General features: G+C 39.2%; 6 protein-coding genes and 1 pseudogene across 7 annotated transcripts, besides 1 other annotated feature; 4 read left to right on the forward strand and 3 right to left on the reverse strand.

The window, feature by feature from the left end:
* Nucleotides 1–6,870: 6,870 nt before the first annotated feature.
* On the forward strand, nt 6,871–8,470 carry NCS54_00887300 (annotated as a pseudogene). The gene is made up of 3 exons: nt 6,871–7,938; nt 8,016–8,282; nt 8,339–8,470.
* Nucleotides 6,871–8,470: a sequence feature.
* Nucleotides 8,471–8,989: 519 nt separating this feature from the next.
* NCS54_00887400 (NmrA domain-containing protein) lies at nt 8,990–10,124 on the reverse strand (the record flags this gene model as incomplete). The annotated part of the gene is made up of 3 exons (XM_053154241.1): nt 8,990–9,536; nt 9,752–10,026; nt 10,089–10,124. The coding sequence occupies 3 exons, from the start codon at nt 10,122–10,124 to the stop codon at nt 8,990–8,992; spliced, it is 858 nt and encodes a 285-aa protein (XP_053010216.1).
* A 1,151-nt stretch (nt 10,125–11,275) lies between these two features.
* NCS54_00887500 (Hypothetical protein) lies at nt 11,276–11,911 on the forward strand (the record flags this gene model as incomplete). The annotated part of the gene is made up of 2 exons (XM_053154242.1): nt 11,276–11,578; nt 11,627–11,911. 2 exons carry the CDS (start codon nt 11,276–11,278, stop codon nt 11,909–11,911), a joined length of 588 nt encoding a protein of 195 aa, XP_053010217.1.
* A 2,265-nt stretch (nt 11,912–14,176) lies between these two features.
* Nucleotides 14,177–16,933, reverse strand: NCS54_00887600 (Hypothetical protein; the record flags this gene model as incomplete). Its single annotated transcript, XM_053154243.1, has 9 exons — nt 14,177–15,006; nt 15,086–15,278; nt 15,333–15,431; nt 15,478–15,689; nt 15,742–15,775; nt 15,835–16,391; nt 16,444–16,622; nt 16,670–16,773; nt 16,826–16,933. The coding sequence occupies 9 exons, from the start codon at nt 16,931–16,933 to the stop codon at nt 14,177–14,179; spliced, it is 2,316 nt and encodes a 771-aa protein (XP_053010218.1).
* Nucleotides 16,934–17,475: 542 nt separating this feature from the next.
* Nucleotides 17,476–19,961, forward strand: NCS54_00887700 (Hypothetical protein; the record flags this gene model as incomplete). Its single annotated transcript, XM_053154244.1, has 10 exons — nt 17,476–17,534; nt 17,589–17,669; nt 17,724–17,757; nt 17,812–17,892; nt 17,937–18,030; nt 18,091–18,487; nt 18,543–18,577; nt 18,634–18,755; nt 18,816–19,041; nt 19,096–19,961. 10 exons carry the CDS (start codon nt 17,476–17,478, stop codon nt 19,959–19,961), a joined length of 1,995 nt encoding a protein of 664 aa, XP_053010219.1.
* Nucleotides 19,962–20,609: 648 nt separating this feature from the next.
* Nucleotides 20,610–21,514, reverse strand: NCS54_00887800 (MFS domain-containing protein; the record flags this gene model as incomplete). The annotated part of the gene is made up of 3 exons (XM_053154245.1): nt 20,610–20,930; nt 21,006–21,402; nt 21,465–21,514. 3 exons carry the CDS (start codon nt 21,512–21,514, stop codon nt 20,610–20,612), a joined length of 768 nt encoding a protein of 255 aa, XP_053010220.1.
* A 597-nt stretch (nt 21,515–22,111) lies between these two features.
* On the forward strand, nt 22,112–24,558 carry NCS54_00887900 (Pyruvate decarboxylase; the record flags this gene model as incomplete). Its single annotated transcript, XM_053154246.1, has 12 exons — nt 22,112–22,196; nt 22,247–22,280; nt 22,334–22,383; nt 22,436–22,530; nt 22,578–22,723; nt 22,774–22,970; nt 23,039–23,416; nt 23,519–23,569; nt 23,622–23,929; nt 23,985–24,085; nt 24,141–24,313; nt 24,392–24,558. The coding sequence occupies 12 exons, from the start codon at nt 22,112–22,114 to the stop codon at nt 24,556–24,558; spliced, it is 1,785 nt and encodes a 594-aa protein (XP_053010221.1).
* Nucleotides 24,559–24,643: the final 85 nt, after the last annotated feature.

Here is a 24,643-nt window from a genome sequence, read left to right on the forward strand (position 1 = left end):
ATATTTTATATAGGGGTATTAGATTTATTAGAGAAAATAAAATATACTAACTATATAGCTAAAAATCTTCTAATATATCTTCCTTTTAGTAACTTTTCAAAGAGGGATTTTATATACTTTTCTATAATCTTAATATTATAGAAAATAATAAGGGCAACTAATTAATTAATAGTAATAATAATTATGCTAGAAAAGAGAGCCCTAAAGTTCCCCTTTCTTAACTTAATTAGTAAAGAAGATAATAATAGTTAAAGGTCTAAGGCCTCTGACTCCTTTTCTATATATAAGAAATTGCCTAATAGCCCAAAATGGCTTAGCACTTATTTCCCCTAACTTAATATCTAGATATATTTATTATATATTACTTAGATAATATTTTAATTTTCTCTAAAATAAAAGAAAAATATATAAAATATATTTATAAAGTACTATAAATACTATAAGATACTAACTTATTAATAAAACCTAAGAAAAATAAGTTTTATACCATAGAGGTAAAATTTCTTAGATATATTATTTTATATAATAAAATATATATAGACCCTAAGAAAGTCTTAGTAATTAAGGACTAAAAAGAACTAGCTAATATTAAGGAAATATAAGCCTTTCTTAGCTTTACTAATTACTATAAAAGGTTCTTATAAGTATTTAATAAAATAATAGCCCTATTAATAAAACTTATAAAAAAAGATAAACCCTTTATATTTAGAAATAAGGTATAATAAGCCTTTAATAATATTAAGGGACTTATCCTAAGTAAATTAATACTTAAGATATTTAACCTATCCTAATTAATAGAGCTTAAAATAAATACCTTAAATTTTATACTAAGAGCTTAGATTAGCTAATAAGATAATAAAAGACTCTTATACTTAATTATATTTTACTCTTATAAGCTATATAAAGTAGACCTTAATTACCTTATTTATAATAAAGAATTCCTTATAATTATTAATGCTTTTAAGGAATTTTAATATTACCTTCTTAGAAATAAATACTAAATTAAGGTATATATAAAGTATAAAAATATTACTTGCTTTATAAAAATATAAAAACTTAGTAAATAATAATTATAATATGCTAAATACCTCTTAGAATTTAATTATATTATTATTTATATTAAAAGAAGAAAAAATAGCTAAGTTAATATTATTAGCTAATAACTTAACCTAGATACTAGAAAAATTAAAGCTAAAGAGTAATTATTATATTTTACCCTAGAGGGATACCTTAAATAAAAGTTTATTAAGTAAATATAGAAGCTAATACCCCTATTAAAATACCTAGTACTTATTAGGAAATATAAATAACTAATTATAGATTTTATTAATTATATATTAAGATATTAATAATAGAGTAATAGAGTTTAGACCTATAAAAAAAAGATCTCTATTCCCAATAAAGTACTTTAACCTATCTTTACTACTACTATTACTAAGTTATATACTATAGCAGCCTAGAAGAAACAACTTAAGCTATATAATAATACTATAATAATTATAACCTTAGGAGTAGGATAAAAAGGAAGATATATTAGTATAAAAAATATTACTAGCTATTAACATAAAGACTACTAATTTATAAATAAGATAAAGTTATAAGAATACCTTATTAAATAAATATAGCTACTTATATAATAAAATAAAGTAATATATTCTTAGAATAAATTTAGTAATATAATAAATAACTCTTAAATAATAAAAAAACTAATAAATAATAAGTCCTAGATAAACTATATTATAAATTTATATATAAAATATATAGCTACTTGCTATATAAATACTAAGGAATTAATAAAACCCTAGAATAAGTTAAGATAATATTTACTTTTCCTAATATAAAGAAAATAATTATAATAATTATTAAATAATATAACCTTTATATAAAAACTAAGATATAATACTATAAACCTTATAAGAAGCTATAACTACTCCTAATTATATAATAACTATAAGACTCTATTATTATAGATTTTATTACTAAACTACCCTTATTAGAAAAACTAGCTATTAAAAACTTTTATAATAGTATTCTTATTATTATAAATAAACTTATAAAATTTTCTTATTTTATATCTTATAAAGAATTAATAATAATAAAAAATTTTATTTACTTTTTTTATTTTTATATTACTAAGATATATAATATATTACTTAAAATTATTATAAATTAAGGATTATTATTTATTTTAAAGTTTTAATAAAGCCTTATAGAATACTTAAGAATTAACTATAAACTCTTTATAATATACTATAAGGAAATAAATAAATAAACTAAATAAATAAACTAAATACTAAAATAATACCTTTAATACTATATTAATTATAAATAAAATAACTAAGTTAAGAAGTTATTAGTTAAATAGCTAGCTTATAATATAGTAATAAATAAAAATATAAAAATTATACTAGCTTATATTAATTTTAGATTTACCTTAGATATTTACTAATAAATAAAAAATATAATTATTAATCTTAAAGTAATTCTTATTAGTAATTAACTAAAAAACCTATATAAAGAAATAAAAATAAAACTTAAATTTATTAAAAATAAAATAATAAATTATATTAATAAGAAAAAAATTAAGGAATTAATCTTCTTAAAGAGAGATATAATTTATTTTATAATAAAAAATATTAAAATAAAAGATTAAAATAAAAAACTTAATTATAAATATATTAAATTATATAAAATTAAATAAAAAATCTTAGAAAATAATTATAAATTAGATTTATTATTAAAAATTAAGCTCTATTTAATTATTTATATTTTATTACTTAAATTAATAAAAAATATTATCTAAGTTAAAATTAAAAATAAATTAAAAACTAAAGTTAATAAATTAAAAAAATATATTATAAAAGCTATTTTTAATATAAATAAAATTAATAATAAAATAATATATTTTATTAAATAAAAAAACTACTTAGACTTAGAAAATATATAAAAACCCCTAAAATATCTTATTAATATATAATACCTTCTAAAAAACTTCTACTAATAATATTAAGTATAGGCTTATTAAGACTAATAGTATTTTAATTAATTAAATTAATAGCCCTAAAAGAATATACCTCTATAATAATAGATAATTCCTTATAGAGCTTACTTAACTCCTCTAAGATATATAAGCTATGCTTAAAGGCCTTATTACTATATGCTTTAAGTAATCTCTTCTATTTCTAAATATAAATAAGCTTAGCTATTACTTCCTCTAAGGTAGCCTCTACCTTAGCCTTTTTATTTTCTAAATACTTATACTCCTAAATATTTTTTATAATTATAAAAAATTAACTAATAGCTATAAAAAAGCATTAATATATACCTATAGAAGGAAGCTATATTAGCTCTATTATATATAAGCTTTATATTAATATAATTAAAGTAATAATTAAAATAATTAGAAATTACCTTATAAGATAAGCCTTAATAGAAATAATAAATATAAGATATAATTTTAAAACTAAAAGCCTTAATATAAGTATAAAGACCTTATATTTTAGAAAGTTTTTATAAGGAAATATACTTAGAAACTTAGCCTAATATTATATTAATAAAAAGAGATTTTTATAAATTAAAATTACTTATTATAAATACTTAGTTACTAAAACTATTCTTAAGGATAAGATTAAGAAAGGGGGAACCTTATATTATAGCTATAATATAAGCTAGGCAAAGAAGCATAGTAAAAATACTTTAATTAAGTAGAGACTAAAGGGACTAAAAGTTATTTATATTAATCTAGGGACTAAATACTAAAAATATTAGTCTTACCTTAGACTAAACTAAGAGAATATTAATCTAAAGATTAACTATAAGTATATAAAATATATTTATTTATATTTTATTATATAATAATTACCTTAGCTATTAATATAACTTAGTTATACTTAATACCTTAAGTATATTACTAGACATAATACCCCCCTATTATTTAAGCATAGCGCGACTACTCTATCTACTAATATAAACCCAGCACGACTGGTTTATCCCTTAGGAATATATATAATTATTATAGTAAGTTAGCTGCTTTTATTATTATTAATTAGTATTATATTCTTAATAAGATAAGGTTTATTAAAGTAGAATATTATGTATAGAAGTATATATAGAGTATATTTAATATTAATTCTTAAATTAAAAGGTATTAGGTATAATAGCTTAGTTATATATAAAATTATATTTCTTATATTAGGTTACCCTAATTTACCTTTAGGTATATTATATAATTAAATTACTCTTTAATAATTAATAACTATAATAAATAACTCTCTTATATATTATTTTTTCTTATTAATTAAGTAATTTTAAAGTATTTAATATTTTATAATATTATAATATATTTTAAAGGATTTTTTACTTTTTTAATTATATAAAATACTTAAAGATTTAGCTATTATAAGCCTATAACAGTTTATATAAATTAATATAATACTTTATATTACTAATAAAATAAATTTAATTTAATATAAATTAATTCTTTTATTATATTACTAAATAATTAAGTTATTTATTATATTTATATATTTAGTATTATTTAATATTAAAACTTTATTTAAAATTAGCTTAATATATTTTTTATTAAATTTTTATTTAAAACTTATTTTAGTTATTAGTAAAACTTATAAATTAAGTTTTTTACTTATTAATTTTCTATTTAAGCCCTCTTTATAAAATATAAAAGTTCTTATAATTCTATTTCTAATTATTATAAATTAAAAAAAATCTTACTTTATTAATATTTAAGAAATAATTATATTTAATATTATTTAATATAATTATAAGAAATCTAGTTTTAAAATCTAATTAAATCTTATTTCTTATAATAAAAAATATTTTATTATTAAAATAAAAATTAATTAAAGAAAATTAAATAAGCTATTTTAAGGTTTAATAAAGGTTATAAAACTATAAAAAGCTTTTTTAATCTTAAAGATCTTATTAAGCTAATTTATTATAAATAAAATAAAATAAATCTATAAACTAGCTTTAATAAGGTTATAATATTAAAAAAAAATATAACTTTATATTAAGGTATTTTTAAGCTTAAATTCTTAAAGAAAATATATTAAGTAACTTATTTAAACTATTTTAATAAAGCTAGGTTTAATTCGTTTCTAATAAATTAACTTTATTAAATTGAGCTTATTAAGATCTTAGCCTCTAAGTATAAAGTCTTTATTATTAAAATTATTAAAATGTTAATTAAGATATTTAAATTCTTATTTTAGGTAATATAAGGTTATAAAATATATTATAAAATATAATAAAATATTAAGATATTATAAAACATAATATTAATATCAATATATTATATAAGATCCTTTTTTATAATAAATAGAGTTTATATTAATATTAAGATCTTAGAATTATAAAAAATATAAAATAAATAATTTAATTACTTAAAGAACTTTATATAAAGCTTAAACTAATTATATAAAAAAAAATAAAAGTTTATAATATATATATAAGAGCTAAGAGTCTAAGCCTTGTTAAGTATAAAGTTATAATAAAGAAAAATAAATAATATATTAATAAGAAGTTTAAATAAAGAAATTAATAAATAATATAATTAATAAAAAACCTTTTATATTATTACTTTTAATAAAAATTAGAAAATACATAAATAATTCATATATAATTTATTTATTTAGTAATAAATATATAATTATTATTATACTTAGTAACTTTTTTAATAAATAAATTTACTTAATATAAGTACTATTATACTAACTTACCTCTAGTTAAAAAGGGTAATAATAAAAAAAAATACCTTTAAAAATAATAAAAAGCTATTTATATATAAATAAATAACTTATAAAAATCTATTATAATAGAAGATCTCAGCCTAGATAAAAAGAGTACTCTAATATATAAGGAAAATTATTAAATTTAAAGGAAAGAATAAATATAAAGAAGGCAAAGACATTCCTTACTATAATTAGCTCGAGAACGTCTACCCCTTACTCTTAGCATTTTTGGCATAGGACAAAACTTTCTAGCCCTACATCCATAGATTGAAGCCATCCATAAGGATAGCCCTTCTTTATAATAAAAAGAAAAGATTAAGCCCCTATCACCTTGCTTACGCTAAGACTGCCAACACGTACAGGACTTACCTTTTCTTGTGCAATATCACGGATACGACCGGGAGGTCCCTTCGAAATCAACCACTGCCGAAACGCCACAAAAATCATTCTAAAGATACCTATGACTTCTCAAGCAGTCCCCGCCGAGGTACTTAACGCCGCCGACTCTAGTAGCTACATCATAGAAAAGAAAAACCGCTGCCACGCCTGCCTAGGCCATCGGTGTGGTGTTGCGAGATCACGAGCAGAAGACCGGGCCTTGGCCTCAATCAACGGGAATAGGGGCAAGAAGGGGGCGCCGCAATCGCGGTACGGCTATTATATAATTCATCGGATTACTTTCATAAGTATCACCATAGAAATTAGATGGGAAAAGAAGTACCTCTCGTTTCCTTCATTTTCATTAAATCAAAGTCCTGTCCGGTACGCGTTGGCAGTTTTAGCGCAAGCAAGGAGATACCTAACTATTAGTGCGGCACCTGTTTTTTTAGTGCAGTAGTCAATTCGACAAACATACCTTGGGCGGTGGCACCCTTAACTCCTGAGAAGGGCATACGTGCTGCGTTACGTAGTGATGGACATCCCTTCTCTGCAACCAAACCCACTCAACTCCAGGTGGCGCTCTGGTGGGCTTCTCTGTCCACACAACCCAGCCCAGCACTCTCACGGGTGGCTCGCTCGGCGGGGAGCATCCGCAAGTGCCGGCGCTACCACCATCAGTGTCCGTCAAGTTGGCTTTAAATGGACGAGTCTCTTTTCAGACTCCCAATGATTGCTCAAGCAAACACCATCATCTATCTCATCATTATCACCATTCACCATTGTCATCATGGCCACAGTACCTGACACACTTTCCAAGACGTCTGAAGGTTACGACCAGCTTCGCCGCAGGTTCTTCAATGGGCGTGTCCCCGAAGTCCATCCCACCGAGATCGTCAGCCCAGCAACCACGGCTGAGGTCGTGGCCGCAGTCAAGAGGGCAAAAGAGCGTGGCTGGAAGATTGGCGTCCGCTCCGGTGGGCACCTATTCTTCTGCACCGCCCTGCTAGAAGGCGGCCTCCTCATTGATACGCGCAACCTCAACCAGGAGATCGAATACGATGCTGCAACTAAGATTGCTGCAATTAGTCCCGGTCACATGGTCAAGGATGTGACCAACTTTCTCTCAGCACGCGGCAGATTCTTCCCTGCTGGTCACTCGCGGACCGTTGCCGTAGGCGGCTTCTTGCTCGGGGGTGGGCAAGGCTGCTTTCAACGTGGATGGGGCTACACCGCCCCAAATTGGGTCACACAGCTAGAAGTTGTCACCGCCGAGGGGGAGACGGTAATTGCGAGCAAGACGCATAACACGGACTTGTTCTGGGCGGCTCCGGGCAGCGGGCAGGGCTTCTTTGGAGTTGTGACGAGGGTCTGGGTCAGGACCATCCCAGCGAAGCGGCTCTTTGACACGACGACCATCGTCGACGCGACCGAAGTCTTCAAGCCGTTGCTCAAGTGGGTCATAGAGACGGGCAGGAAGGTACCCAAGTACGGCGTTGACCTGTTTTACTGCACATTCTACGCCGACAAGGATGATCCCAACGGTGGCCACGAGTCGGCCGATAAGCGTGTGTTCTTCGCCATCAACGAGAGCATCTTTGCCGATACTTTGGACGAGGCCAGAACCCTTGCGAGTCCCTGGGAAATCATCCCAGACGAGCTCAAGAAGCACATCGTCACAACTGTCCCATTGGTCGAGAGGACCTGGCATGAGCTCTGGGCCCTCCAAGAGAGCTTCCAGCCACAGGGCAACGGCGAGAGATGGAACGTCGACAGTATCCTAGTTGACCCCAAAGCATCCGATGATGAGGTAAGTGGCTTTTCACTTGATTGATTCATCCATTCATTCAGTCATCCATGCATGTATACTAATCACTAAACGAATAGCTCATCGATGCCATCACCCCAGCGTTGTACGACTTGCCGACTCGTCTCTCATCCGGCACCTTCTGCCCGATAGATTATTACCCCGACGAGGCAGATCATGCCCTTAGTCTGCCACAGAAGACGTATGTTTCGACCATGTGCTGCTGGATGGATCCCAAGAAGGATGCAGCTGTGGACAAGTGGCTGCTCGATGCGTTTCTTAAGGCAGAAAAGGTGGCGTGTGGTGTGTATGTGGCCGACTTTAACGTCAATCATAGAAAACCCAAGGTGAGTTCAGTTTCAAGGTAGTCCAGGGGAAGTTGTCATACTAACTTGATCAAAAGGTCATGACTGATTCTGCACTGAGGAAATGGCTTGAGATCAGGAGCAAGTGGGACCCTGCCGAGAGGTTTATCGGGCATCGGGGCTTCAGCAGCATTCTGGATAGTGAGGCAAAAGTTACCACTCGGTTATAAGCTTTTGAGGCATTGTATGGATAATTGAGTCAGTGGAGGAATTGGATGTGCGGGTGGCCATGTGCTGTAACCGTGGCGGCATGACTTTGACTTGTTGACAACTCCTCACAAGCTACCTTCTCTAGCTGCGCTCTGAAACAGTAGCAACGCCTCGGTAATCGAGTACGTCAAAATTCTGATAAGAGGGGTATGTATACCGGGGACATGACGAAGGTGCTGATCGTAGCAGTCAGAGGGGGAAGGGGTTCTCATTAGCTAGACAGCAAAGGAAATACACCCTGTGCGTAAGGCCTTGGTGTCATTGCCATGGCGATACAATTTTTGAGTCGGTCAAAGTGTGCTTTCATGATATTGAATTCGAATGCTATCGCTGATTCAAGAGAGGCATGTGTTCTTTGTGACAGTGCCTGTGACAGACCCTCTCAATATCGCCATGATAATTGACATAACATACCCAGCGATATTTCCATATAAAAGTGTCCGACTGCAATGTACGCGCAAAAATCATTTATGCATGACTTACAGGCGCGTGCCGAGAGCAATATCCTGCTTGAGTGTGTAGTTTGGAAGCTTCTCTGGCTGCCAGTGAAGAATTCCCTTCCACTCCCCAGCAAGAGGACCCCTCGGGTCTTCTTCCGGAGTGCTTTTGGGCAGATTCAGCTTGTTAATCCATATCCCCAACGGCCGAAAGTCACCCCTTGCGTGCCCGTCCGAGCCTCGGTCAAACAGAATTGCCTGGACCTGGAGAGCAAGGCCCCAATTCCACCCGTTCTTGATGCTCTCCAACGCTTCAGACACAACCTCGTTGGACTTGAGATTCTCGACCTTCCAGTTCTGACCGGTCAGCTTTTCCACGACCGAGAGAATCTCGTTTTGTGTCACGGTGTAAGAAGCCACATGGATGTACATGTTCTTTGCTTCTTCGAACCGCTCTGGGTCAGTTAGGAGCGTGTAGAGGGCCTGGGCCGCCAGGTCACGGGGGCCCGTGGAGATTGGTACATGGCCGCCGTTGTACAAGCGCACTTGGCGGGTGTTGACGTCAACACCAAGAAGCCCATCGATAACACTACGAATGTCAGCTCAGTCGATGTATGGCCGGGGACGTGAAGGCAGTGGCAATGACAGGTTGGAGAGACGTACGAAGTCGATCCAGGGATTACACAGACCAGCAGTCCAGCTCGTGACATCCTGAGTCTGCTCTAAATACTTGACAATCGATCGCTTCTCGGCGGCGAGCAAGACGTTGTTGGAAAACTCGGGGTGATAGGTCCTACGCCATACTCGGAAGGGAAGAAGCGCTTGACGACAGCCCTGACGGCCGCGTCCATGACGGTTTCGTGGTCGACGGTAGATTCCGGGGGGAGGAACATGATAACCACATCTTGTCCCCTCAAGCCTTGCTCAAGAGACGCCGGGCTGTAGTCGGTTGAGATGGCATTCAAGCCAGCGGGGAACTTGGCATCGGAGCCCTGTCTTGTTAAGACGGAGACACGGAGGGGTGAGTCTAGCTGTGCGAGGAAGTCATTCTGGATGACAACCCCTAGATTACCGCTGGCCTGGTTATGTGTCGTTACTTGTGCGCTCCGTAAGCAACAGTGGTGTGGTCAAGGGAACTTACACCAACGAGTGCGACATTCTTGACTTGGGTCACCATGTTTGTAGGAGGACGAGTTGCTGCTAAGGAGATGAAGAAACGACAAGCATCTCGGTTCCTAGAGAGACTATCTTGTGACTCAGTTTCCCCATCAAGGGCCGGACTTCAACTCTAATAAAGAACACATTTTCAACACATTATAGCGTCATATCCCAATGCTAACACAGTGGCCTTTTTTTTAACCCTCAGCTGCCTGCAGTCAAAGAGTCATACCCAGCTGCATTATCATGAAACGTTAAGCCTCTCTCATGGGGTATTTAACTGCTCTAACCTCCGTACGAGAAAGAGGAGGATTACGGCGAGGATCGGGTAGATTAGAGCTTGAATGCAACATCTCGGCAAATTGCCAAACTTTGGCTGGTACACATCAACTTTGAACACAATGTAACAAAAAACACATTATCCTAGAGAAACGTTGAATCTTGATGCCGCAACCTTGTTCTTATCACCTCAGGAAAGTGGGCAAGGAACCAGGCCATGACCCCCACCCCCTACCTCCCCGCCCTCACCTGTGCCTCGACTCGGCACTTGCCCTGCCCAGGTAAGCATCCCGGATAGGCGGCTAGCTTCGGATTCCGAGACTAGTCAAGCCACTCGATGGATAGAGTGTCGACCAGCCGGCCGGGAGAGATAGAACTCCCCACTCTCCCTCTCCCCACCGAACCATAACTACAGTAAGTATATACTCGTACTGGTACCTGCTCCAGGGCCCGCGATAATGCGGGGACCCCGCCTTAAACCCCCATTGGGCCCCGGCCTAGATTCAGAGATGCCTTAGCCGAGGTGGAGCCTCACCTGATATCCCTCCTCGCCCCTTCGCACCTAGGATATCCAGTGGCTAGTCAGGAAGTATTTTTTTATTTTTTATTTTTTTTAGCTTAGAAGAATAAGGCCTTAGAAGTGGCGGTATTGGGACGTCTACATGGACTGGTTGCCGTTAGCATAGTGGTCCGTCTTATATAACACCAAGGCAGCTCAGCTATCCATCACAGAAGAGATCACCCTAGTACAAATAGGGATTTGCGACTGAACAGATTCACAAGAACCAAGAAGCCAATGCACAATCGACAACCAAGGGCGCCAGGAAGTACAATACATTCTTGAAGAAGGTCCTTGACATGAAATCGCAAGGGCGTCTCGAACTGCCAAATATGCTCGCCTGTGGCAGCAATATCGAGGCCGGTTCAGACACCACAGCCGTCGCACTAAGCTCCGCTTTATACTTACTCTACTCGAATCCCGATAAACTTGCTAAACTGCGCAAGGAAATTGACATAAAAGCCGCCGACGGCAGTATCTCGGATCCCCTCACCTTCCAGGAGGCCCAGAACATGACCTACCTACAGGCTGTTATGAAGGAGACACTGCGTCTTCATCCGGCCGTGGGAACCATCTTGCCACGTATTGTGCCAAGGAGTGGCATCGAACTGTCGGGCCACTATTTTCCTGCAGGTGTACGTTATCAGTCGCGTGCTCTTACCTTCTACGGACCAGGCGTGTAGACCGAGGTTGGCTTGAATGCATGGGTGTTGCACAACAGCAGAGACACCTATGGCCCAGATCCTGAGGTGTTCCGACCAGAGCGCTGGATAGGTCACGAACGGACCAGCATCATCGACTCTATGATGAACATCAGCCTGCTGGAATTGACCAAGGTGGTGCCTGAAATTGTCCGCAAGGTTGACCTCGAGTTGGAGCATCCGGGAAAGCCTTTGGAGACCACATGCGTGTGGTTTGTCTATCCGCGTTACAGCGGCTGGTTTAAGGTACGAGATTCAAAAGCATAAGCCTCTTGTACAATGGCTGGCGGATCACGGAGATCATGCTACGATCTTTTTTGCCCTTCCGTTACAATGGAAGACCTTTTTCTGCTTCTGAGAGTGCTTGAATTTATGCCGGTGTATACTTATGAGAAGTTGAGGCTGTAAAAGGTGGATAACTTGAATTGTATTATCTTGAGGATTGTGTTTAAAGTTAATATATGCCAATTAGCGAAAGTTTAGCAACTCGTCGAAATGTTACATTTAAGCTCTAGCCGACCTAGACCTTGCTAATCCTCCTATTGAGTTGGGGGAGAGGTGCATTAGGCTGCTTTGAGCCGTCAGTTATTTTGCTTATACGTAGATAAAAGGTCGAGGGCGGATTTCGCCTTGATTATTATTATCTCCTTTAGAGGTCATAACGAGAGAAAAGAGCTTTTAGGTTTTGTTTCTCGCGATAATCTTTATTACTTTTAATTAATTAATTACCCATAATATTTTTTATAATATTTATTTTACTTAGAAGTATAAAAGATCTCTTTTAGAAATGCTATGAAATGAAATTAAGAGTTAGTGCTAGACTTCGTAGCTATAGTTAGTATATTTATTCCTCTAAGAAACTATTAACTTATTTTATTAGTAATAGCTAAAATCTTCTTCCTCCTAATAGGTTAACTTATTTCTAAAACTTAATAGTATAAAAATTTATTTCTTTTTTTATATTTTTTTTAATTTATTTATTTAATTTAAATTATTATTTCTTATATCTTAGTAACTTTACTAGCTTAAATAAGGTATTAAACTAGTATATATTTCTACTTATAGCCTTAATAGGATTGTATTTATAATAGTTTTTAATTTTTTTTCAGGTTTAATAATTAGATATACTATATATTATATTTAACTAATATATATATATCTTAATATATAAATACTATAAGAAATATACTATAATTAAAAATAACTTAATTAATATAGTATAATTATTAATTTTTACTTAAATAAAAAATTAAAACAAATATAATAATATAATAATATAGATTTTTAAAAACTATATTAAAATTTAAATAAAATATTAAGGCACTTAATAAATATATAACTTATATAAATAAGCTATATAAACTATTAATTATAATTAATTTAATTTTATAATATATATATAAATATAAATTAAAATAACTTATTAAAAGAAATATAATTTTATATTTAATTAAGTTATTTTCTTTAATATTTTTAAATATAAATATTAATAATAAATATATTCTATATATACTTGTATATTTAATATTTTATATTAATAATCTATATTTTATTATATTACAAAATAATTTAATTTCTATCTCAAATTTATATATATTTCATTCTTAGTAATTTAATTAAGTTATTTATTATATTATATTATATTTATATTTTTATATCTTAAAACTTTATTTAGAATTATATTAATAAAGTTCTTATTAAACTTAATTTTATTTTATCTTTATCTTATAGCTTATTTATTAAAAAGCTTATAAATCTTTTTTCTTACTTATTAACTTATTATCTAGACTTACTCCAAGTAATAAAGAAATTCTTATAATTATATCTCTTTTTATTATATTTAGCTAATACTTTATCTTAAGGTTATAATTTATTATAATTAATTTATATTACTAAGCGCTTAAGCTTTTTTTCTCTATGCCTTAATAAAATATCTCTTAGTATTACTATTAAATACTTATTTATTAATAAGTAAAAAGTAACTAAAAATACTTAAATTTACTCTCTAGAGGTCTAATAAGGGCCTAGAGGCTATTAGGAGCCTCTTTAGGTCTAAGAGCCTTAATAGGCTAATTCTTTTTAAGGTATTATAATATCTTTTAAAGATTTAACCTTAATAAGGTAAACCAATTATAAGAGTATTATATTATATTAAAATATTATTACATTAATATATTAATATTATTAAGTAAGAAAATATATCTTATAATTATAGTAAGTATACTTAGTTAATATTATTTATATTAATTTTAAATACAAAATATATTATTTTTATTATTATAATTAAAGAAGGTTTCTTAAGGTAAAGTATTAGATATAGAAGTATCTATAAAGCTTATTTAATATTAACTCTTATATTAAAAGGCATTAAATATAATAGCTTAATTATATATAAAACTATATTTCTTTAACTAAGTTGCCTTAATTTACCCTTAGGTATACTATGAGGTTAAATTACTTTTTAAAATATATTTAATACTAATAAAACTTCCCTCAGCGAGGTTTGTCAAATGTGTATTACTGCACGTATCCTCATTCAACCGACCAATCTGGCTGACGAGAGCTGTCACAAGGAGGCATACTGCCGCTTATCCAGTCACTGGTTCCCGATCCCTCCAGTCTTGTGCCCGACGACAAGGCTTGAGGAGCTTCATGGCCAAAGAATGCCTGTTGTGGGTCGAGATTAAAATCCTGGCTCAAGTCGTTGCTGTAAAAAGCGTCGAAAAGATCAACATGAAGCCCGTTTAAGGACACTTGGGGAGAGGTGTTGTCACTGCCGTCGACACTTCCAACCCGCTCTGACTCGCGGGGCCTCTCTTTAGTAGTGCTCGGGGAGGCCCCGTAATGTGCAGATTCGTGATGCCCCGACATCAGTGACGACGATGGGGAGAGCTCCGGGCGTCGCTCTCTACGGGTCGCCGATGACCTTTTGTGAAGAAATTGGCGCACAACATCAGCACAGCGCTGTGAGGCTTTCAGTTTGATGGATTCGAAAACTTCAACAGCAAGTTGGCAGAGCTTCCTGTCCTCTTCTGCTCTTCCTGGGTCTGTCTCCAAGGGTGACAGTGAGCTGGGCTGATTACCGGCATGTCTCTGCTGGCGGTTTCGAGAATGCTGATCGTCGGCAACCTTGAGCAAAAGAACGAGCGTGGACTGCAGGCAATAGAAGCAGTAGTAGCTCCAGCGCCTCAGTCCTGGCGCTAATGTAAACAGCTTGTGAATATGCCGTATTGTGTCCCTGGCTGCATCTATATAGAACGATTGGTGAAGGCCAGACAATGGCTTACTGGTCAAGGCATGGCGATCGATTGGCTTTCTCAGGATGGTGCCTCGGAGAAGGATGATCTTGGCGAGGTCATAGTCTGTGGGTGGTGTAAGCAATTCAACAAGAGGTTTACTGTAATGCAGCGTGTTGAGCGGAAGATGGAGGAGACGACTCACGTATTCGAAGACTACTTTGCTGTCTAGCTTTCCAGTCGTACAAGTAAGCGGGATCATAGCTGTTGTACACCTCTTGGCTAACATCTGGAAAGGCAAGGTAACCAGGAAGCGAAGCCCTCCAACCTTCCAATTCCTGGCGCAACGCCTCTCTTTGTTCGAGCTTGAGCGAGCTGGGTTCGGCGGACTCGGCAGACTGAAAAGATAGTAAGCATTGGCACCAAAGGTCAAGACAAGAGAGCTTCGGTACAAGTTTGATGATTCTGCGGATTATTTTGGCGAGTTCTGCCAGGTATTGGATAAAGGCAACCTGGGCTGAGTTTGGCACGGCTTCTTGGTCGGATGGAAGCTTGACAAGTGTTAGTGGGATAGCAATAGTAACACGGTAACCATACCTGCACAGTGGGATAGTCCATATTCATCTCCGAGGTGCGCAGGGACATGGGTCGGCCAGCATCAAGACTCAGCTCCACTTCCTGGATGTAAATAACCCACCACGTGCGCCTCGCCTCTTCGGCATCGACTCCGAGCGACGAATGCAACGACTCAACATTCAGTCCGGTCGAGAATGCCAATCGAGTCGCAACACCATTAAGGATGTATGCGACTGGTTAATCAGACCTTGAATACATCAAAAAAGGGTGCCAAGAGTATCTTACGGTTGGGTTTGATCGTATGCTGAGCGTAAGCGCCCTATAGAGAGAAGTTGGTTAGTGCGAGATGATCAAGTGAGGGAGTGTGGATTTGCAAACCAGAAGGGTGGCAGCTTGGACTAGTTGTATATTGCTAGAATTCAGCAAACGCCCCAGCATTTCTTGCGCCTCTGCAAAATACCACGAAGCCCAAGAAGAGCTGTCTTCTCGCTCATCCTCGTACAGCGCACCGAGTGCAAGCACGGCATACAGCAAGCAGACAAACTGCGGTCGCCTTGGATCGTCAAGAGTAGCGAGGAAAAGTCTTCGGTCTCCAAAAAGATGCCTCAGCGAGCCGTATCGTGTTCTAAACGCACCGATGTCGAGAATGGGGAGGAAGATGTGAATAGTGCGGAAGAAGCTATCGATATGGCGGCCGGCGATGGCTTCACGCAGGTATCGATCGCCACGGAGATCGTTCAACGGGACAACATAGTCACAGAAACTTGTTAGGCCCTCCAACCCAAGACTGTCGGAGCTTTTGTCGTTCGGTGCCTGTTGTCCGGCCGCTAAATCGTTTCGGCGCCGCTTGGCGGGCGGATTGCCCTCCAACACGTCGTCAAGCTGCCTGACCCGTTTGTTCAGAAAAGAAGCCGTCATGAACGTCGAGGTTTGTCCTGCTCGTTGTGAGATGGGATGATGAGTCCAAATGTCCGAAGTGGGATTTACCATAGTACTCGAAGCACCCAGTCTGTTCGTTCAACTGAGCAACGCCACTGGATCGTCTCTCGGAAGGGTGCTTCCTCGGCTTCTGCAGGCTCGGATCGGGAGTGTGGGCAAGAATCCTGGCTTGTCGGTTTACTTGTTCTTCGATTCTGTCGAGACGGGAGAGTACGAGATTTAGTTTCCTTCAAAAACGTTAGAGTCGCATGGCGATATTCGAGAGGAGACGCACTCAACAAGAACCTCATGCCCGCTTGGCGAAACTAATGGTGCAAAGGAAAAGACGCACTGCACTTCTTTCTTGTCGCATTGATCACAAGGCTGGAGACCATTGCACTAGGACAACTGTCAGCGGAATCCGAGTGCTCCCTTTCAGAGCTTGAGTCACCTTGATCCGCTTCTCCCGACAGCGCCCACAGGCCTCGGGAGCCTTCTTGCGGACCGCCCTTGTCCTACTGGAAGCAACGACTATGTTTGTGGAGACGGCGCTGGCCATCTTGCCAATCTAGCTGCTGATACCGTCTTGGTAGCATTCGAAAGCTGTCACCTGGGCAGTCATGAACGACGTTGGAAACTTGCGGAGTCAGGGGCGGCATTTCAGCAAGATTGCGAGATCAAGTAGATTTGAAATGCGGGGGCCGGTACGACGCCACCCCCGCAACCTAACCTTCTCTTCCATTTAACCCTGCAAGGGCTAAGCCGTAAGGAGCGGAGTGTCTCATAGATGAATTAGAGCGTATTTATGAAGTGCTTACTCTTATAAGCGGTATGTATCTTTAACAGATTTTACCAATCACGGCTACGTTTGTTGCCAAAGCGGAGGCCAACCTCAACAATATAGGGCCGTGTTGTGGTATCCGTCCGGAATCTCCGCAGACCAATTGGAACCTCCGCACCTTGAGGCCCATTCCATTACGGTTTGAACGAGTAGGTGATATTAAACCTATACAAGTATATAGACTAAACCTGAATCATTCATTGAGTACGGTTCAAATTTCTGAATTTCTCTACCATAACCCCCCCTAAACAGAGTGCGCAATGAGCTCAGTAGCTGAATCCAAGATCGATGTGCTCGTGATCGGAGCTGGGCCTTCGGGGTGAGCGCATCAACTGGGCACTTCACCAATCAAGCCCTGGCTAACAATATTCAGCCTCATGCTTATGACATGGCTGGCTCGGCTTGGCATCAAAGCTCGCATCGTCGACAAGCGATTTGATAGAATCAACAGCGGGTGAGAAGATGCCTCCCGGAGCACTGGAAAACCCTATCGCTTATAGGACACCAGGCAAGCAGATGGTCTGCAGAGTAGGACGTTCGAAGTAAGCCCATTGCTAGATCGTCCTGAGATGAGAAACTCACCAACTTGTGCATAGATATTCGACTCTCTTGGATTCGGTCAGGACGTTTGGCGGGAAGCAAACCACATGCTGGAAATTCGATTCTGGGTGACGACTGTACAACTCATCTTGACCTGAAATAGTTGCTAACTGTGTTCAAGAACCCAGGTGAGAACAAGAAGCTGTACCGATCCGACAGAATTGTGGATACAATGCCTGGCCTCAGTCGCTTTCAGCAAGCAACTCTACATCAAGGTACCAGAGACACCCTGGTGATCGCCTCAGACCTTTTGCTAACAACCCATCAACTCTCAGCACGTATTGAGGACAATCTACTCAGGTACATTGACAAGTTCAGTGACATCGAGGTGGAGTACGGTGTAATGCCAGAGTCCCTTACTATTGATGCCGACAAGGTTGAAAGCGAGGATTATCCCATCTCAGTTACTCTTCGCAGCTTACCCAGGCCGGATGCTGACTCTCCTCCTCACGTTCCGGCTGATGAGCGAGAGCCAAGTGTTCCAAACGGACTTTACAGAAGCAATCTCACAGCGGACAGCACGGACGAGATCTTGCAGAATGCGCGAACCACCAAAGGGACACGCACGGAGAAGGTCCTGGCTAAATATGTGGTCGGCTGTGACGGAGCACACTCGTGGACCCGGCGGCAAATTGGATCCGTGATGGAAGGTGACCAGACAGATTACATATGGTCAGTACCGTTGCATGCCTAAACTAGGAAGTGGATTGCTGACGAGATGGAACAGGGGCGTGCTCGATATAATTCCAATTACGGACTTTCGTGAGTCTTAACTGTGTTCGGCACTCTGCAGAAGCAACACTTACGCCAGGCATCAGCCGATATCAGGTATCGCTGCGCCATTCACTCGGACTCTGGCAGCATGATGGTCATTCCTCGAGAGAACAAATATGTCAGGCTCTACATCCAGGTCACAGAGGTAGATGACAACGGTAATGCTGTAAGCGGTTTGGATTAAAACCCACATTGATATTGCCACCATCGACTGACATGCTTCAAGATCGACCGTTTCAAGATCACGCCGCAGACCTTGGTCCAAGCGGCCAACAAGATCCTCTCGCCTTACAAGGTCAGCTACAAGCATTGCCACTGGTGGACTGCATACCGCATCGGACAAAGAGTGGGCTCGAAATTCAATGCACATGATCGCGTCATCCTTGCTGGCGATGCAGTGCACACACACAGCCCGAAAGCTGGTCAAGGCATGAATATCAGTATGCATGACAGTAAGTTCAAGTGCGTCCTTCAGCATCATACGACTCTAACCAACGTGACTCAAGCATTCAATCTGGGGTGGAAGCTAGCTTCTGTCGTCAAAGGGTGGGCGAAGCGATCGCTTCTCACGACATACACTACCGAACGGAGGCAAGTGGCAAAAGAGCTGATCGAGTTTGATCAAAGGTTTTCTCGCCTCTTCTCAGGCCGGCCTGCAAAGGACGTCCTGGATGAAGGGGGCGTGGACCTGAAGACATTCAAGCAAGTTTTTGAGAAAGGCAACCTATTTGCCAGCGGCTGCGCTGTCGACTACGGTGCAAGTGTCATTGTAGCCAAGCCCCAGGCCATTGGAAACGCGGATGGAACAGGAGCCATCGCGACGATTGGGAAGCAAGAACTTGCTCCAAACATTCCCATTGGAATGCGCATACCAAGTTGCAAGGTTTTGAATCAGTCAGATGCGAGGCCATGGCATCTTCAAGAACTGATGCCGAGCACCGGGGCCTGGCGAGTTGTCGTCTTCGCTGGAGATGTGCTCGATCCTGCCCAGTTCTCGCGGTTGTCAGCACTTGGCAAAGCATTGAGCTCGCCTAGTTCATTCTTGAACCGTCACAAGCCGGAAGAGGGTCAAAGGTTGGCCTCATTTTTCGAAATTCTCACAGTTCATTCTTCCCCCCGACACGAGGTTGAGCTGCTCTCGCTGCCGGACATTTTCCACCCTTACTCAGAAGAATATGGCTGGGATTATGAAAAGGTTTTTGTCGACGACGTGTCATATCATGAAGGGCATGGGCAGGCGTATGCAAGCTATGGCATTGATACTACTAGGGGCTGTGTTGTGGTTATCCGGCCGGATCAATATGTCAGTTGGATTGGAGAGCTGGAAGATGTGGATGTTATTGATAGGTTTTTTGAAGGAATTTTTAAGTAAAGGGTCTAAGATGTGGAGGACGCGTCTTGAACGTGGGTTTTTTTTTTAACATATAGGGGTTAATTTTAAAAGTTTTATCCTCGCCTGAATTTATCGGAATGGACCCGGAACAATAGCTCCAAGGGTGGGCACGTGACTTCTTTGGCCGGCCAGGAGAACTCCGGCTCGTGGGATAGAGTAGACTAAATGAAGAAGGCTATGGCGCGGACGATAAAGAAAGGAGGTAATAGCCTTTAGATAAGTTATTAAATTAACTATTATATTAAAAATATATACTATACTAATACTTAGGTATAGTAGCTAAATTTGTTTTATGTATATAACTAAGATTTTTTTTATTTTAGTATTTATTTGAATATCTAGAGTAAAGATATAAATAATAGTATTAATAGTTAATTAAAGAAAATAATCTAAGATCTTAATTCTTTATAAGAATAAAAAAAGGTATTATCTTAAATATTAAATATATCTTTTTCTTTAATTCTTTATAACTGTTATTAATTTTAAAGGTAAACTAATTAAGTTATATTAGATTTAAACACTAATATATTAATACTTATATTTCTTACTATTACGGCTAATAGCTTCTTATATTACAGATAAGAATATATTTTCTTATCCTCATGTTTTGAACTCTGTAACGCTACACTACTCTAAATACTCGTTGAACCATACAATAGCTTGGTAGAAGGCCTGCTCCTTTGCCCACTTCTGCTCACGCTTGGATACGTCACTCCTTACAGCGAAGCCATGCGCCACCTTGGAAAACAGCGTCAGCTGATAGGTCTTCCCGTTACGCAGCAGGATATCCTCAGTCTCGTGCCGCTTCTCGGGTGGGAAAATGTGATCCGTCTCGGCTGCTGCAATAGAGATGGGGCCGTTGATGGCGGCGAGCTCATCGGCGTTGACGAAACTAGGGTGCGCGAGGTAACCAACATCAATACCCTCATTGAAGTGCCGAACAAGGTACTACATGGTAGGTCAGTTAAGGTCCCCGAATCTTCTTGGGGCTTTCCCGCCCATGAGCTTAAGGTATCAACCTACCTTGGCGCCGAAGCAATACCCGACAGCACCGAGTTTCTTCACTCCATACTCTTCCTTCAACACCTTAATAGCGTCCTTGACAATGGGGTCGACCGCTGGCTCATTGTGAGGATTATCTCCAGTGGAGCCACCGGCAAGCCAGGCCGCAATGTTCACCTCGTCGGCGTCCACTGATCTAACAGGAATGGGATCGCCATTGAACGTGTCAAGCAACAGGGTCAAGTAGCCGTTCGCAGCAAACTCGTCAGCCAGAAGCCGACTGTTTTGCCAAACGCCCATGATATCAGGCAGATAAAGAACAGCTGTCGACTTTTTGGCCTTGTCTGGCGGTGGCGTCGCTAGATAGGCTGCATACTTGCCGCCAGCAATCCGAATGTCTTTTCCTTGTGGCGTTCCTCTAGATACACGTCAGGTTGGAAAGCTCCAGGCGGAAGGTTGACTCTGGGCGAAGGGACTTACTCATGTCTGAAGCCAGTTGTGCAGCACTGTGCAGGTGGATAAGAAGCCATGTCTTTGTTAGGGATGCGGGGGAGCGGATGTGAACCCGGCGATGAAATCTGAAACTGCTTTAAAGAGGTATGATAAAAAGGGAATTTGGGCACACGAGTAGCTTCAAGCGGAATGTGGTTTGCAGATGGGATGTCTTAATTATATTTCTTTCCCGCGATGCAGAGTTAGAAGAAGAAGAGCAAAAAGTGGAACCTTAATGCATAACACCTACTTTTGGCATCTATCTGCCTTTCTTGGACAGCTACCTTTTGTGGGTAGTCGCCTAGACTGGTTAATTGCGTGGTGTACATAGCCACTCATTGCTGATGGCCACCCAACGTTCCTGTGGGGCCACTTACAGCCCATGGCCACCTGGTTTGATAGCCACCCGTTCGTTGTTGATAGCCACCCGTTGCTGGTAGTTACCCATTCCAAAGAGTTAAGTGGCTTACCCTTGAAATTTCCACGAGAGTTTCAAATCAAACAATCAGCCAAGTCTCAGCGTCGCCGGTGCCTACTTGTTATAACTCTCTTGTTCATACCAAACTGGGTTTACTTTTTTGGCGCAAGAGCCGATAGATCAACGAAAAAAAAGAACAGAAATTGGGCCACTAAACATGGCTAGCAATTCCATGTCTACCGAAAATGGCGTCCCTACCCAGTCCACTGTCACGGGGGCGTCAAATTTCTTCGAGGCTCTGTGTATGCGTTGCGACTAATACGACAATGATAGGCAAACTGACTGGAAATAGATGATGCAGGCACACGATACTGCTTTGTCAACCTGTATGGTCACACCACGTGCAATCATTTCTCATGAACTAACATTGGCCTCGCAGGGGGAGCGATCATCCTGCGCTCTTGGAAGCAATGGCAGCGTCCAAATCAGGTCTGAGAGCCCGAAACGTGCCGCCATCATTTTTGCGATTAACCGGCAACAGATAAAACAAAGAGACTTCCCACAATCGTCACCTGTCCTTCAGAGCTAGTTGCATTATCAGCTGCGTTGGGCTATGGCCAAGTCACTGGTACCGCTGTACGATCATAGCAACCTGAACTGCGATCAAGACTAACCGATGCAAGCAATGCGTCATTGTACACGTGGATTGTGGCACTCTTGCGATGGGGCAGTCGATTCACAATGCGTCCATTGGTCGTGTCCCGGTCCTTATGTTTGCCGGATTGAGTCCCATTACACAGGAGGGCGAATTGCTAGGGTCCCGGACTGAGTAAGACACGCTCGACTTTCAATGACAGCCGAGCTGACACAGCACTTGAGATTCATTCACTGGATCCAGGATGTACCGGATCAAGCTGCAATCGTCCGACAGTACTGTAGATATACAGCAGAAGTCCGGGTCGGCCACAACATCAAGCAGCTTGTCAATCGGGCGATTCAGATTGCCACGTCGGACCCCAAGGGGCCTGCCTACCTGACCGCCTCGCGGGAGGCTCTTGAACAGGCAAGTCGGCAAAGTCCTAGGGACCATTTATCCTGCTAACTTTCACGAGACTGTCAACACGCTGAAGATAGACCAGGAAAGATGGGGTGCCACGGTGTCCTGTCCGCTCCCGGAATCTGGCAAGTAGCACAACATACCCAGCCCTCGGCATGAACATGAATTTAACAAGATCAGAAATCGAATTAATCGGCAAGTCGTTGATAAGAGCAGAGCGTCCTCTGGTTATAACAGGCTACCTTGGTCGGAACGTTCGAGCGCCACCTCTGCTCGAAGCTCTATGCGACAGGTTGCCGATTGAAGTAATTGAGACTATCGGCTCCGATTTGTGCATCAGCAGTGCCCACGAGGCATACAGGGGAGTCACGATCTCGACTCATCCTCTTGTACCGGACGCCGATGTTATCCTGGTCCTGGACTGTGATGTACCGTGGGTTCCAACACAAGGGACACCTTCTAAAGGTCAGTCACCCATTACCCTGCCCAGACTCGGACAGTCCTCGTGCCTAGGCCAAGGGGCAAGCTCCATAGCCATACCAGATTAGTGTTACTGATCTGCAAAAGATGCTAAAATATTCCATCTTGATGTCGATCCGCTCAAACAGCACATGTCACGTACGTTGATCCTATCAAGAACAAAGCATTTCACTTCTTAATCCACTTGTAGTCTTCTACATCAATGCGCACCGAAGGTACACAGCGTCCTGCGAGCTGGCCCTCGAACAACTCAACGCGTTTCTCGACCGCCAGAATTTGGATAGATCAAGTCTTGCTGGTCGTTTTGAGGCGAGGCGCAACAGATATCAAGAATGGCGAGCTAGTCTGTTATCGCGGGAGGTGCCTGCTGGAGATGGTATCGTTCGAGTGCCATACTTCATATCTCGTCTGCGAGAATCTTTGCCCCAGAACACCACCGTCGTCATGGAAGCTGTCACAAATGCCATCCCGGTGATTCATCATTTGAATCTCACCAAGGTTTGTCGGGATACGATTTTCCTCCATGCATGCTGCTTGCTAACGATCGAAATAGCCAGGGGGGCTCCTAGGATCAGGCGCCGGTGGTCTCGGATGGCTTGGAGGCGCAGCAATGGGCGTGAAGCTCGCAAAACCACATGACTTCGTGTGTGCAATGTAAGTCCTACCGAGTCTGAACACGCAAAAAGCGTTGCTGTAACTTCGCATCTAGTGTCGGTGACGGGACGTTTCTATTCTCTCAAATGGAAAGCGCCTTCTGGATCTCGAAGCGATATGATATACCTTTCTTACTTATCGTGCTAAACAATGGTGGTTGGAATGCTCCAAAGGTGTCAGCACTTCTCGTGCATAAGGACGGGCTTTCATCGAGACATGACAGGAAAGGTATATATTTTCTCCACCGGTCGCCGCGAGACCCTATCATGCATCAGGCAAGCCTGCTAACCAGTGCAACCCTTGCAGATCTCAATCTCTCCTTCGAGCCATCTCCTGACTATGCCGGTATCGCCGCTGCAGCAGGCAACTCCTACGGGGCTCTCATTGAGACAGAGGATCAAGTGGAACCAGTCCTCAAGGAGGCCGTCAACACTGTGCAGAGTGGAAAGTCTGCTGTTGTTGAAGTCCGGTAGGCATTGACAGTACTCACGAGGTGCTAAAACCATTGCTAATCTTGCCTACATAAAGAATCCCCCCAATCTGGCCGGAGACGACGTA

This window comes from Fusarium falciforme, chromosome 7, assembly GCF_026873545.1.
Source record: "Fusarium falciforme chromosome 7, complete sequence".
NCBI classification, from domain to species: Eukaryota; Fungi; Ascomycota; class Sordariomycetes; order Hypocreales; family Nectriaceae; genus Fusarium; species Fusarium falciforme.